The 16403-nt window shown below is 41.2% G+C and overlaps 1 protein-coding gene across 4 annotated transcripts in view; it reads left to right on the top strand.

Annotated features, from left to right (window-relative positions):
• Positions 1-13455, top strand: part of GRM5 (glutamate metabotropic receptor 5) — a 554676-nt gene extending 541221 nt beyond the window's left edge. For 2 of the 4 annotated variants that reach the window (XM_007459683.1, XM_007459682.1), the window contains exon 9: positions 12567-13455. In XM_007459683.1, the coding sequence (XP_007459745.1) occupies positions 12567-13455 (889 nt within the window). The remainder of the gene's footprint in view (positions 1-12566) is intronic. The other 2 variants (XM_007459684.1, XM_007459685.1) reach the window with 2 other exon arrangements.
• The last annotated feature ends 2948 nt before the right edge of the window (positions 13456-16403 follow it).

The raw sequence follows: 16403 nt of genomic DNA, 5'->3' as shown, positions 1-16403 counted from the left end.
CTCGCCCCCCCCCCCACTTGGAAAGGAAAAGGAACACTGTATGTATCCATAACACTCTAGCTTCCTGAAATTCTACGTCGCCGTTTTCCCTTTCTGTGAACATTCTTTTTCTTTCTGTCTGACTATAGCATAGCTTGTCACCTTTTCATATTTTCACAGTGGACAGTCTAAGTGCGTTTCAGAGCAGTCTTCCTGATTGCAGGAGAAGTGAAAGAGAGTCCTAAACAGGGAGGTGCTCTAAGAACCAGAAATTCTCTAAGCACTGTTACGTGGGAGTTCATACGGAGATGGTCCGCTCTCGGGATTGGCTAAATCCTCAACAATGAATGTTACTGTGGCCTGTCTCAGCAGGGGGATTCCACCTCAGTGCTCCTTGGAATCTGCATTCTGATGTGCTCCTGTTATACCCCATGAAGGAGAGGCACAGATATTGAGTCTCCCAGTCTCTCTTTGAGAAAGGGCCCCCTTAATCAAATGATACAGATCTAAAGCCCCCATTCAGTGCCTGAATGAAGGAGGGTGGTAGGCGGTTATTTTTACTACGTCATGATATCAATTATGTGAAAGATCAACCCCTAGTCAGTTGAGTAACTGATTTTCACCTAATAGATGCAGCATCTAATTTTACTGGGTATAATTGTTCAATAACACCTTAGGGAATCTAGTAACAGCAATGTAATAATAGTCATTGTTAAATGAGTAAGGAACTCAGATTTGAAAGTAACCCCAAAATGTGATATCTGTGTTGGGATTTTTTTGCCTCTCATTCCTTCAATTATTTCTTCCTCCATGTAATGATCATTTACTAAGCACCTACTATAAGCCAAGCACTGCCAAGACTCTGGAGATAAATGGATGACCAAGTCAAGACTAATGCCCTTGAAAATCAATTGTCTATCGGGAAACAGAATCAGAAAAACAGATCACTGCAGTGCAATATGGAACCCCTCTCCCATAGAACAATTATTTATCATATTAACTCCTCATTTAATATCACAAAAAATAACCAATGCCAGTGCAAATAGAATTAAGAGTAATAGAAACTAAATAATAATAAAATAAACCTGAATCAACAGCTAGGCACACAGTTATATACAATTCAGAGTCCATAAAATGCTCAATCTAAAGACAGAGTGGCAGATCGGATAAAAATACAAGAGCCTACAATATGCTGCCTACAAGAGACCCACTTCAGGGCAAAGGACACACAGAGATTGAAAGCAAAGGGATGGAAAAAAGACATTTCATGCAAACAGAAATGGCAAAAAAACAGGGTCCCAGCACTTGTATCAGACAAAATAAACCTTAAAACAAAGGCCATAAAGAAAGATAATGAAGGACCCTGTATAATGATAAAAATTCAGAGTCTACAGAAGAGAAAGAGCCTGCCTTTGCAGGACAGCAGAGGCCAGCTTGGTGCTGAGCCATAGGTTAGGATGGCTGCAGTAGTCTTCTCTTCACTCCTCCCCAAAGTTAACTTCAAATTAATGTTATAACATATTTAGAGATGTTCTAAAATGAGTAAGACTAATAATAACAATTGCTTCCATTACTGTAATTACTATGCATCACATACTGGGGTAGTCCCTTCACAAATGTTATACATTAAGTTCCCACAAGAACATTATAAGCAAGATACTTTTCCTTTCCATGGTATATATGAGATCATACAGTATTTGTCTTTATCTGCCTTATTTAACTTAATATAATGCCCTCAAGTTTCATTCACGTTGTCACAAATAGCAGGATTTCCTTCTATTTCAAGGCTGAATAATATTTTCTTTATGCACATTTTCTTTATCCATTTGTCCATCAATGGACTAAGGTTGCTTCCATATCTCGGCTATTGTAAATAATGCTGCAACAAACATTAGGGTACAGATATCTTTTCAAGACATTGATTTCATTCCTTTGGATAAATACCCAGCGCTGCAACTGCTGGGTTCATATGGCAGTGTGATTTTTAACTTTTTGAGGAAACTCCAAACTGTCTTCCACAGTGGCTGCACCAATTTATAGTCCCACCAAAGTGTGCAAGGGTCCACTTTTCTCCACATCCTTGCAAATGCTTGTTATTTCTTCTCTTTTTGATAGGAGCCATTCTAACAGGTCTGATGTGATATCTCATTGGGGTTTGGATGTGCATTTCCCTGATGATTAGTGATGTTGAGCACCTTTCCATGTACCTGATGACCATCTGTATGTCTTCTTTGGAAAAATGTCTCTTCAGAAGCGACACATTTTCTTTATCCATTTATCCACCAATGGACATTTAGGTTGCTAGGCTACTATGAATAATGCTGCAATGAACATGGGGGTGTTAATACCTCTTTTGAGATCCTGATTTCAATTTTTTGGATATATACCCAGCAGTGGGATTGCTGGATCAGGTGGCAGTCTGTTTTCAATTTTTTAAGGAACTTCCATACTGTTTTCCACAGATGTTGCAACATTTTGCATTCTGCACAAGGTTCCAATTTCTCCACATCCTCACCAACACTTGTTATCCTTTGTGAACTTTTTTGATTAATAGTTATCCTAACAGGTGGGAATGTTCAGGTGAATGTTGACACAGAGCTTTGGAATTTATTATCAGGTCATTTTATGGACACAAACTTGGGTGTTGCCATTTCCCTTGCTGCTCCACAAAGGTATGTCTTGTCAGCCCTTTGGTTCAGTGTGTGTCTTGGCCCTCAGCACAGAGACAACATTGCGTGGTGGCAGTGATCTGGATTTAGGGTCATATTTGAGGCACTGCTCTGCCTTTTGAGTTAGACAACTTAGTTAAGTTCCATAAACCTCAATTTTTTCATCTCTAATACAGGTTAATAATACCTGTCTATAGCAAGCACTCAAGGTGAAAGAATTTACTTCATTTGCTTGACACTCCCAGCCCACCTACTCTGCATCAGGTACCATACTAAGCACAGGAAATGCATGTAGTTGCTGCCCTTGGAGTGTTCCAAGTTTTGTGCAGGAACAGACCTATAAATACGTCATTAGAAGTGCTATGTCAAACAGCTGTTGTGAAGGTCAAATATAATAAAACAGGTGAAAACACCTTGTGAAGTAGAAAGTTCTATTCAAACGGGAGTTACTATCATTCCAAGACTCTCCTTTGCCATCAATCCCAATCCCATGTTTTATTCAAGGTTTAAATCAAGCTGGATTCTTCCACAAAGTCTTTCTGGAAGCTTCAGCCCACAGGCACGAAACAGCTGTGTCTTCTTTTTTTTTTTTTTTTTTTTTTTAATTTATGTACATTTTTAGTTTTTTAGCTGTGTTGGGTCTTCGTTTCTGTGCGAGGGCTTTCTCTAGTTGTGGCATGCGAGGGCCACTCTTCCTCGCGGTGCGCGGGCCTCTCACTATCGCAGCCTCTCTTGTTGCGGAGCACAAGCTCCAGACACTCAGGCTCAGTAGTTGTGGCTCACGAGCCTAGTTGCTCCGCGGCATGTGGGATCTTCCCGGACCAGGGCTCGAACCCATGTCCCCTGCATTGGCAGGCAGATTCTAAACCACTGCGCCACCAGGGAAGCCCAGCTGTGTCTTCTTTTGTTCTTTCTTTACTCACTTGCAATCTGGGCGTTATAGTGATTGCTAGGGAAAAAAAATCATTTCCTGTTTTCGAAAAAAATCTTCTAATCTTAGTTGAAGCACCTCAACTAAACCTAGAACTTATATCTCAGTATGAGGAGGTTAGTTTTGAGTCTGGCTTACTGAATTATGGATCAAAAGAAATAGCTTAATTTGAGAAAGAAAACTCTGTGATGATCAAACAAATTGCCTCTGCTTGGCACACGCTCCTGCATGCCCTTCGTTAGATGCTTCCTCTTTATAAGAGCTTGGGGAAAGTAGCAGCAATCCTAGACCATCAGGCACTTTAATAACCCACCCTGATTGGACATGGAACATTCTGAAAAGGCCTCCGCTGCTGTTAGACCAAAGGTAAGTTCCAATAGGGCTGAATGGTTCTCTTCCTGCTAGGACTTTATTAGGGACTAAATGCCTGCTAAGAGATGTCCTCTGAGGGAATCTTAGAAGCATGCAGCCACTACTCCCGTTCCAGCTACTTAAAAGAGAGGTGAAAGTCCACCACGGGGCTGTTGGAAGGGTTTCACAGGGTTAAACACATGGAATTAGTTTCTTTGCCGTATATGCGAGATGTATATTAACTGGACCTTGTTTATCCATGTTGTTTTAACATTCCCCAGGCTTTAAGGCCTCGGTAAGCTCTACTTCATTTGCAAATCCTTCCTTGAAACTTCTTTCCCCCGCGGGCAACCCTTTCTCTGAATTCCTCTAATACCAACAAGAAAAACCCAAAGCGCAAGGACAAATGTCTTTTTCTCACAAGGGTTTTCATATCAGTATGTTACTTTCCATCCTCATTTTGGCCACAACGGTTAGCATCTTACACTGTATCCCTGAACTATTAAAACAAGCTCTTAGATCTACTCTGGGTACCACTATTGCTTGTGTCAAATCTTCTTGGTTCCTCATTGCCTGAAGGACTAATTTACTTAAATATTAATTAGGCTTGAACGTCTTCCCGAAGTAGGACCAGGACTGGGGCCAGGCAAGGAATAAGGTCAATGGATGAAGCTGTGGTGAAGGTTTAAAGAAGATTATGGCATATATGGTTCCTGAGTTCAACTGTTTTTGTTGAGCTCGAGAAAGAAGATCAAATCCATAAAATATTAAATAACAACAGAGAATTCTTACAGTTGAAGAATAACAGAGAAAAGCGATGGGTACTTCTTGATATATTCATTTATTGACTGATCAAGCATGTAGATGACATATGCATCTAATAATCAGAGCATCTTTCTGGTCTAACATATTAGACCACCCATTTATTCCAGACACTAATAAGAAGTCCAAGGCTGATTACTAATGAGTTATTAAAATAGCAAAAGAAAGTATTGGGTTGGCCAAAAAGTTCGTTTGGGTTTTTCTGTAAGATGTTGCAGAAAACCTGAACAAACTTTTTGGCCAATCCAATAGAAGAAAGAAGACTCTTGTAGGTCAGGGGTAGCCAGGAAGAATTTTTACAGCAGACAAAAAAGTCTAAACTCTACCTTCTGATGCCTTAACTTCTTGCTCTATACCTACACAGTCAAACTGGACTACTGGTTATTTCCTGGAAAATTCTTTGTGGATTCCTGGACTTCTGTCACTGCTATCCTTCCTGGAGAGCAATTCTTAGCACTCTCTTTTTGGATTTTGCCATAACCTACTAATTATTCAAGGCCTAGGTGCAATCTGCCTCCTGTAGGCAGGCAACATTCCCTGGCCAACCCCCTGCCACTAGAAATGATTTCTTCTTGTGAAGTTTTGAATCCCTTGTGATCTGTCCCCTCTAAGAACTCAATGAGCTGACTGCTTGTTCCCATGCTCCACCATCCCTCACTCACCTCATGTTTAGCCTTCCTCCTGGCCATCTGCTTCCTCATTTCAATGTCCTAGGTAAAAGAAAAACAACCTCTATCAGAACACTGTAATTCCTTATTGTTAGCCTTATTCTGTAAGTATGTTCTCTTGAAATCAATTAGACCCTCTTTGAGGGAAGTCTCTTACATCAGTAACTCTCAGCCGCAATATCAAAAAGCACCAATGAAATCAAAATCACTGGCAAAGGTACCACAAATCACTTACTACCAATATTAGTTGAAATACCAAATTTTCAAAATAGTGCAGATTTAAGATTATCCCTGAAATTACACCACTCTCATTTACTGGTATTCCAAAATAAGTCAGAGAGAAAATAAGTGTGCTATACACAGGACAACTGTCTTCTGTTGAATCACAACATGAAAAAAATAAAGGCTGAAACTGCCTTATAATATTAATGTATATGGCTGTAAGCTACAAGGGCCTTCATCATCAAGGTATCCAAACATCACCCTTGACAAATATAGGTGCTCAATCAACCTGTGCTATTTGAGTTAGCAACCAAAGAGAGATGCAGGGTGTTTTCTTGAGACTGCAAAATATATTGCAGTGTCAAGATTAAGAAGTAAAGCAGGGCTTCCCTGGTGGCGCAGTGGTTGGGAGTCCGCCTGCCGATGCAGGGGACACGGGTTTGTGCCCCGGTCTGGGAAGATCCCACGTGCCGCAGAGCGGCTGGGCCCGTGAGCCATGCCCGCTGGGCCTGCGCGTCCGGAGCCTGTGCTCCACAGCAGGAGAGGCCACAACAGTGGGAGGCCCGCGTACCGCAAAAAAAAAAAGAAGTAAAGCAATACAGGGTTAGAGAGAATATAAATCAAATTACTACTAACTTATCTACTTAAACACACATACCATCACAAGTAACATCTGAGGCTCTCTGCCATGGAATAAGGAGAGCTCACTTCAAAAAACAAATATGGACAGTGTACTGTCATGGAAAATGGAATTGAAAATCATGACATGGTATTAGTCCCCGCTTTGTCATTTTCTGTGTAACCCTGGGTAAATCACCTATTCTGAGTCTCGGTGTTCTCATTTTTGGAAGGAGGATAAACACTTTGATCCTATCAACCTCTGATAATCAGTGTTCCTAAAAGTGCTTTATAAAGCACTATGAAAACAAGTGGTATTGCTTTGATTATTATGCCTCTATCAGGTAATTTAGTCCTTGACTTCATTTCCATTTACCCAAGTGTTTTTCTCTATATGTGCATCTCTAATGCATACATCATCCTGGCCATTTAAATTGTTTTTGACAGCAAAATAGCTATTTACATCCATTTATGATATAACTGGGTAAACTTATATAGATGATTCTGCCATTTTCTTATATATTACGGTGTGTTTTTCAGTGTAATTGTCAAAATCAAGATGTCAGGTTTTAGACAAGGCTCAGAAAGAAATTCTCCCACCTAATTTAGAATGTCTGAATATAATCAATATCAGATTCCTCAGTATTTTTTAAAACTATATTTCCATATTTTGTAGTTCAAAACAAATTACTGAAAGCAAAATAGACTGATTTATAAAAGTTTAAGATAAAGCAGAAACACACCCCTGTAAAACAATTATACTCCAATAAAGATGTTAAAAAAATTTTTTAATTAAAAATAAAAGTTTAAGCAAATGTGCAGAAAATGGAACTGCAATTGCAAGTTTCCTGCTTATAATATTCTTACCTCATAAAATTATGTTATTGACCTAATATTGTCTGATGTCATTCCAAAGACATATTTGCTAATGATGTTACAAGGTTTTCGTATTTTTTAAATACATTTTTGTATTAGGAAGCTCATAACCTTACTATACCTCTCTCCTGGCTAGCCCTTAACTCAAAATCACAAAAAAGAGAGGTTTAGTAATGAAGATAATTTTTTCATAAAAATAATTTTTTGATTTTCAGAGGATACATTTGATTTTTCTTATGCCCTGAAACTATGCAACTTAGGAAAGTATTAATAAACAATGTAATATAACAAAAGGAGGATAAGGGCCGAGGTTTTTTTTTTTAATTCAGTGAAATATTCTGAGAATCTTAATTGCTTATATGCCATTAATAAAACCCTAAACGAGTTCTGAGGGAAAAAAATCACACAGATCATTCAACAGCCATTTAAAATGAACACAAAAATTCTAAATTCCTAGAGTTTTTCGAGAGTCAAACTCTCTCTTGATTAACATTTGCTTCCTAACGATGGTGTGCCATGGCAGTATGCTCTAATGCCTGCAGGTTTTGGCGGATGAGTAGAGAAATTGGGAGAGGTCATTGAGCTGACATTTGGAGCCTGCTTGCTCCAAACTAATGAATAAGTTAGTTAAGTGTCCCACATGGAAGAGAAGAGAGAGAACAAACTTCTGAGAATAAAGGTAGAAGGTGTCATTTTGGCAAACCCAAAATATAAACAAAAAGCAAACAAACAAAAAAACCTAACCCTCTAATAACCCTCTTTCTTACTGAAAGGCTGAATTTTGTTGTTTTTGTTTTTCCAGAAATAAAGAGCAAATCATCATAAAAATGAGAACATTAGACTACATAGTATTATATATGGCAAAAGGACTAATTGGTGCCTGCAAAGACCAAGGTTTTTGTGTTGTCTTCTTCTCTTTTGTTTGGCCAGTTTGTCCTCCTTCCCAGATGTAGCAGACCATTGGTTCTGTCTCTCCCTCCAATCTTCTTTTCTCTTCCTCCTTTTCTAATGCCCAAAATATTAGCTGGGGAAGGTGAAGTGCTGTAGACAGGTAAGGAAAAGTTTGTTCCTTTTTCTTACCTCAGGCCCTAGGACAAATGTATAATCCTGATGTTTAAAAAAAAAAAATTATCAGCCTAAATACTAATAAACAACATTTTACCCCCATTGAATGGAAAGTTTGATGGTGATTACCCCTTGCAGAGGTGCTATGCTTTATAAAACACCCTAATGTATATTGCTCTTTTGGTTCCTCCCAGAAATCACGTGAGGTCAGAAAGGGTGGTTCACTTCTATTTTTTACCAATAAGGAAAGAGGTTCAAAGGTATTAAGTGACTTGCCCAACATCAATCAAGGCCAGATCTTGGAGCCACATTCTGGGTTCCCTACTGGTACTGCCTCAATAAACTGTCATCACTGAGAAGTTTCAGTAAAACAGATATATACGAACTACAAAAAAGAAATCAACACTTCCTCTGTGATTCTCATGATAGATATCAAGATCTGTCTTGTTGTACTAGTTTATGACATACCTTTTCATACATCCTTTTCAGTACACACTGAGTACTAATGATTGCACTGAGGTATATAAGTAGATGGATCCTCAAGACAAAAGAATTTCATTAATATTGAATTTTTAACACTTAATTCTAACAAAAGTAATTAGTATGAATTTTTTAAAACGGAATGCATTTATCCACTCAATTATTAGCCAAAAAATATTATTGAGCAGGCAATGCACTGGGTATTGTGGATATAACAGGAAATGAAGAACCTTCTGTCTCTGCCTTCAAAACACTCCGTCCAGCAGATGAGATGGACATACAACAAAGACTTATTCAGTGCCTATGGCAGGGACAATGGGAATCTAACCCAGTCAGGAGCGGGGTCAGGAAAGCTTCCTTCAAGAAAAAGCAATTAAGGAAAAATCAAAAAAAAAAAAAAAAAAAAGCTAGGAAGTACTTAGGTAAAACAAGAAGGAAAAGGCAGAGGAGGCAGCTCAACGAAAGATCAGGAAGAAGTAAACTTTGGAAGTGGAATAATGTTAAATTTAGCGGAGGAGAGGCTCACCCAAGGTGACAGCATAGGGTGAGGAAAGACGCGCCGCAGATAAAACGCCCTGTAACTCCAAAGCTGGGTGCAATCGCTCAGAGTAAGAAGGAACACCAGAAGTATGTTATGGCCTTACCATAAATATTTACTTGGCACTGAATTCTCTGTTCCTCAACCAGAGCTCAAAACAGACTTGGGTCCAGTCGGCCCTTCGTATCCCCTGGGTATTAATTCCAGGAGCCCCAGCAGAGACCAAAGCCCAAGCTGCTCAAATCCCTTACCTAAACGGCATAGTACAATGAATACAGGCGGTCCTCAGTATCCTCAGGTTTCGCATCCGCAGATTCAACCAACATTAGACCTGACTGCTTTCAGTTGCAGCTGCAGATGCGAAACTGCAGAGGGCCGACTGTAATATATTATTTTTGTTTCTTGAAACTCAGTATTCACACAGAATGCAAAAAATAACACCTTAGATACCTTCTCCTTACCAGAGCCTTTCACTTTCATTGTCTCATTTAATCTCCTCAAAACAATCTTCACCAAATGATATACTATCTGCTTTTTTTTTTACTGAGGCTTAAGGAGATTATTATTTTCCAAGCATCCAGAATGGCAGATCCAGAATTAGAATACAGATTTTAGGACCCTTCGTCCATTGCACTTTCCATACACCACACAACAGCCCTGTTGCCTTAAGAATCCTATTCATCCATCAAATGCTTATTAAGATCTTGCTGTGTGCCAGTGAACAAGGTAGGTAAGGTCCCTGTCTTCACAGAAACTACAGTCTACTGATAAACAGACTAACGTCTGTTGTAGGTCAGTTTTTTCTTAAGAATCTCCATTTGCTTTGGAGAAAAAAATATTCCATGACCCAAGAAATGAAATGAAGTGGTGAGATTTGTACTCCATGTCTCTGGTGTGTCCTGTGTCCATTTCCATTGCTATTCAGATGTCTGGTGCACTCTCTCCCAGGTGGCCACAGACCCTGTGACACTGTGAGCAAAGACATGGCCAGGAAAGATGGCAGTACTTTGTACAGATTGCTTGGTTAGGACAGTTTCCTTCTCCCACATTGAAAACCCAAAGGTTTTTCAATCTGCTATCATGTTTTGGAGCCCGGCTACATGTGATTCCAATGAGTGTCACTGTTAAAGTTACGTTCCATCAAAACCTCTCTGTGCTGGGAGCAAAAACTTTCCTAGAGCTTGGTAGAATGAATCCAGTTATACTTCTAGTTTCTAGCCCATGCTTTGTATCAAAAGTGGCCTCAGCTACCTGAAAAACTAATTGTCCCTCCGGACATGTCTGTTTCTTATCTTGCCAGTAGGAGAGAAATGGGGTTGTTGGCAACCATCCTCCCAATCAAATCCCATAAATCATCTGGCCCATTTCTTCTGTGCCATGTTCCAGAAGTTAGTGGACACTTGGGAAAAAGAAAAGTATTGCGCTGAAAACATAAAGGGTGGCAGGTCAGGTTAATGCAAAAACATAAAAACAAACCCTGAAACTCTCTGGGAAAGAAGTTAACAGGTTGGCAGGGCCCCTTCTGCTGTGCTGAGAATGCACAGCAACCTCCAAACCTGGAAATAATTTGTTCATTATTTGCAGGAAAAGGGGTGAGGGTGGAGGACATTTCACATTCAAGAATTCTGAAGGACACCAGGTTGCAATACACTGGGTATATTAAATGGAATGAGATTTCAGTGCAAGGAGCAGAGAAAGGAAGACCACAAAGTGGAAAGGGACAGATGAAGACATGGGGAGCAGTGTGGGAAAGAGGCAGGAAGCATGTTGTTATAGGGGCTGCAGAAACAGTGGTCCCTTACTTATCAAGGGAGTGGACGTCTCAAGCAAAAGAGAATCTCGAAGTTGCATTTGGCAGTCCCAAGGCAGGTGGGCTCCAAACACAATTCAGTCCCTTGTCTGAATTGCAGGTCAGCCCTCCAGCAAGGAGGCCAAGGGAGCAATGGGAACCCAGAGAGAAAGGATAACTTCTTGTTAGAACTTCTCAGTCTGTGAAACACCTGCTGCAGAATCACTTTAGGGAGCAGGGGGCTGAGTGCCTGTAAAATGCATAGATCCACGGAACCCAATCTGGACAATCAGAATCTCCTGGGGTTCACCCGGGTATTTGACAAATACCCCAGGTGAGTCCTATGCACAATTAAGTTTAATAGCCACCAGCTGAGATGATAAAATTGGGTGGTCAAAGCCTCTGTTCAGAGACTGCCCAAGTCTATCTCTTGGTCACACAGCACCTAGAACAGAGCTGTCTGCATGTAGCAGACCCCCTAGTTACAGAGATCTTGTATTCCTTTGTGGGAAATCACACCAGGATCTCTCTATATAAGATCCCTGAAGGTCAGAGCACATCACCTGACCATAGGTGAGGCTCTCGATAGTTTGTGGTTCCAGGTAGGGAAGGCACAGTCAGGCTCTGAGGCTGAGGCATCAGCCCCATTAGAGGCTTTCTTCACCAGAGCAGATTTCATTTCCCAGAGTGGAGACGAAAAAGGACTACTTGGGAAAAAGAAGAGGGAGAAAGGTCCTAAGAAACCACGTCAGTCAGACAACACTCACTGAGACCCTAATTCGAAACTACACGCTAGGTGCCAAAGGCAATAACACTACATGCTCCCTCCCAGAATTGTTATTCAAGTTTTAGGCCTTAAAATAAATACGTGAGGAAATTTCTACCAAGTAGAAGAGTTCTAATTAATTACAAATTAGTATATGTGTTCACTGAATTTGTATCTTCCACCAGATAAGCCAGACCAAGTACAAACATGTTCAAAGTCAGGAGTTCTTACAGAAATCCCTAGTCAAATGCACCAACCATGGGCGTGCAGAATAAAAACTGAATTGGAACCACTATCTACTTCCTGGTAGCCCCTGACTCCTACCCCTTCCCTGCCCTCTGATCACTGGATTGAGCTGAGGTCCTAGTTCTGTTTCCTTTCAGAGGCTGCCAACTTTGGGAAGCCCGTGCCCTGTCACCGGAACGTCTGCACACAACCACAATACTGCAAGACCTAGCTTCTAGGTCTGCAGCCTAACCAGCTGTTGCACTCACGAGTGGTCTCAGAACTACTGCAGAATCCCCATACACAGCCCTTTATCCACACTAATATCCCCTTTGACACACTTCCGTGGTCATGATGAACAGAAGACCAGATACAAGAAAGCAGCCTTTCACTCAAGCAAGCAAAAGCCACGTCCAAGATCTCTTTCCATGGTGTCCTTTGATGCCCTATTTCCTGAGAAAACAAGAAAAGTCCTCCCCAGTCCGAGTCCCACGGCCGCCCACCACCGGGGAAGCCCTCCCGTCCGGGGCCTCGCGGAGTCACCTCTTGTCTCCCTTCTCTCCGCAGCTCCAATGGAAAATCTGTCACGTGGGCGCAGAACGAGAAGAGTAGCCGGGGGCAGCACCTGTGGCAGCGGCTGTCCATCCACATCAACAAGAAAGAGAACCCCAACCAAACGGCCGTCATCAAGCCCTTCCCCAAGAGCACGGAGAGCCGCGGCCTGTGCGCGGGCGGCGCGGGCGGCGGCGCGGGGGCGGGCGGCGCAGGCGCGGGCGGCGGCGGGCCCGAGGCCCCGGACGCCGGCCCCAAGGCTTTGTACGACGTGGTGGAGGCCGAGGAGCACTTCCCCGCGCCCGCGCGCCCGCGCTCGCCGTCGCCCATCAGCACGCTGAGCCAGCGCGCGGGCTCGGCCGGCCGCACGGACGACGACTTGCCGTCGCTGCACTCGGAGCCCGCGGCGCGCAGCAGCTCGTCTCAGGGCTCGCTCATGGAGCAGATCAGCAGCGTGGTGACCCGCTTCACTGCCAACATCAGCGAGCTCAACTCCATGATGCTTTCCACCGCCGCTCCCGGCCCCGGCGCGGGCGCCCCGCTCTGTTCGTCCTACCTGATCCCCAAAGAGATCCAGCTGCCCACCACCATGACCACGTTCGCCGAGATCCAGCCGCTGCCCGCCATTGAGGTCACCGGCGGCGCGCAGCCCGCGGCCGCGGCCCCGCCGGCTGGGGGCGCTGCCCGGGAGCCCCCGGCGGCCGGGCCCGAGGCTGCGGCCGGCAAGCCGGACCTGGAGGAGTTGGTGGCTCTCACCCCGCCGTCCCCCTTCAGAGACTCGGTGGACTCGGGGAGTACCACTCCCAACTCGCCAGTGTCCGAGTCGGCCCTCTGTATCCCATCGTCTCCCAAATACGACACACTTATCATAAGAGATTACACTCAGAGCTCCTCGTCCTTGTGAATGTCCTTGGAAACCACGCTGGGTTCCCAAACGGAGCCGAGACCTCCGGTGTTCCCACAGACACAGTCGCCTGATTAAGACCCGAGGTGGAAGACGCCAAGTACACCTGTAATGGAAACAAGAGATTAATAGTGCTATTCAACATCAACCGACGAAGACACCAACTACAAATCTTTTGGCAGATCTTCTAGTGGCCTTAGAAAACATGGGCTTTTAAGAAACACTGCTTCTGTTTTTGAGGGCTGACAAGGAGTCTGTTGAAACAGTTACATACTAAGTGCTTTGCTCTAGGGAAGCAATGAGTGTGAAACAGCGTAATGGAGGGGAAAAGGCATAGTTAATAAGCAACTGTAAAAAAATATGTTTTGTTTGTTTACTTTAATTCTTTTCCCAGAAGATTCTTTGATTCACCAAACATGAATGTACATTTTCTAACAAACTCAAAATCTGGGACCAAAACTTTTCTCTTCCTCTTTTCCTTTTTTTTTTTTTTTTTTTTTTTTTTCGCTTTTCTTTCCTTTAAAGACCTTGGAAAGCAGTACTTGGGCCCAGTATTTACTGAGGCCTTGATGTGAGTGTGTCCCATACACAACACACAACTGTATGAAGAGGGATGCGCTGATGTATGTAGGGCTTTTACCAGACTTTCCTCTCCAATTTGGTTGTGACATCCTCTTCCAAAAGCCTGCATCTTGGATTCCACCTAGTTATTTCAGTTCACCTCCATTAACTAAGAAAACCAGTGGAAGATTTCTTGACTATTTCACCATGTTGCCAATCAATACTGGAGTAGCAAAAAATATTTTCTGGAATACTGTTTTGTAATTCCCTCACTGGGGTATGTTGTGTAGCTGGGAATTCTCTTTATAATAATAATAATTCTTGAGCTCCAGCTTGGCTATCTCTTTCATGAAATGTGGCCACTCCTCTTTATGAATGCATTGCCAGCTAAAATATTTAAAGTACGCACTTGGGCTTCTTCGTTCCTTTCTTTTGAAAACCTGATGCACAAAGAGCTCCTCTGTTCTTTTCAAGTCCCACCACTGGAAGAACGGTCCATAGACCCAAGGAAGACATTGTCATGATTGGAGGGACTGTTCAAAAAATTAACACAATCTTAATACACTGGAAATTTTAAACTGTGTCAAGTCGGCGTAGCAGAGATTTTGCTATGCCAGTGAGCAGTGATTTTAACTTTTCTTGGCTGCTTAAACAGGGCAGCTATGAACTATGACAAATGTAGATTTTTCAAAGCAATACAGGAAACTAAAACAGAGGAACCTTAGTGAATATAAACCACACAATCTTTCTTAGCCATTCCAAAAAGAGGCAAAGCAATTATTAATATTTTCCTTTTTAAAATAATTATTAATATAATTTTGTGCACTTCATACTGTCACTTTTTAAAAACTGCAGAAAAGAGATTTAAGGTTATAATAGAAATACCTGTGCTTTCATAGGCTCATACAGGTAGAATTCATAGCTCAAGACCTGCATCCACTGTCATCTCTTTCTTCCTCCCATTACAGCTATCCTCAGGTGCCAAATGTTTTTGATTTTTAAATAAGGATAGTAATAAAAGGAGGAGGTGTCCTATAAATTTAAAGTTCAGTTGACCCAGCCTTATACTAAAAATAGCCTTATGAAAAAGATTTGCTATGAGGCAGAAGTATATTTTTAGCAGAGAGAAAGATAAATAAAAACCTTTTTCCTTTAGCTCAATATCCTTATTTTGGTAAGTATTTTTTATCTCACATCTACTTAAAAAAAGGAATTGAGAAATGGAAATATATCCATTAACGTAATTTATCATTCCCCACTTTTAAAAGTTATAATATGCTGCTCCACTTTACTTTCCTGTTAACTGTTCTTATATTAAATTATATTAAATCAAATCTCCCAATAGAAAACATTAAAAGCTAACATTAATTTATTAAAATATAAAATTTTTTAAATCAGACTTCCAATGACAATTTAAAAATGGCATCATCAGAGCCCCTCGATCCCAAATATTATAATGACTCTTGAAACAGTGAATCTTGCTAAGTATTATGGTTTCATTGAAAGCAAATGTCTGCCTCTACTTTAAAAACAAATGTAAATATTTTGAGTATTAATATCCCTGGATTCTCATCAAAAGGGTGGCATTCACCTGGGGATTACTGTCTTGATTTCTTAAGTATCAAAACCTTTCTAAGTATGCTCTATCTGAGTTTTAAAATTTTGTTTCATAAAACACTTACGTTGGTTTCCCTTGTATTCTTAAGTACAAGTTTCACTGTGTTGACCAATAGAAGAACATTTTTTAAGACTTTCTCCATGATCAAATTCCTTTCTAATTTTTTAGTAACATATTTCTTTTAAAAGTACACTACCTTGTGAGAAAATCCATTAGAAATTAAAATTTAATGCAAATAAATTGCCATCTGATAATTCCATATGAACTAATAGTCAATTGTAATAAGAAAAATAATTTATTCAATTAGAGAACAAGATGTATTTTTCTGTGTATTTATATAACCCTTTGCCACTTCATCAATACATTGTATAATATATAATATTATTAGTAATGCACTCTTGGGATCTTTTATTTTGGAATGATGCTAACTCTGTCTCTTTGCCAATTCTAATACCAGGTTCCAAGTAATAAATCTACAATACAAAGAGAACTGAATATTCATTCTAGGGCTAGGAATATGAACTTCACAATTCATTTGAGTACCTATTTTCATTGAATTTCCTTGAAAACAGTCTGTTCCTGGTGCCCAGTGATAATTCAGTCAGGACCAGCATGACTAAAAGGAAGGGGAAAGTACAGTGGGATGCTAAGTTTCAGAAAAGTGACCCTAAAGGACAGTTTGGTCCCAGAATGAAAGAAAGAAGACCTGGTTTGATCAAATTATAAGGACTATCTAAGAAGCCCACCCTTCTTCTGTTGTGGGAAAGAG

Source organism: Lipotes vexillifer, unplaced genomic scaffold (genome assembly GCF_000442215.2).
Source record: "Lipotes vexillifer unplaced genomic scaffold, Lipotes_vexillifer_v1.1 scaffold1069, whole genome shotgun sequence".
In the NCBI taxonomy this organism is placed as follows: domain Eukaryota; kingdom Metazoa; phylum Chordata; class Mammalia; order Artiodactyla; family Lipotidae; genus Lipotes; species Lipotes vexillifer.
The sequence above is the reverse complement of the archived record's forward strand: the minus strand, read 5'-3'. Positions and strand labels throughout refer to the sequence as shown.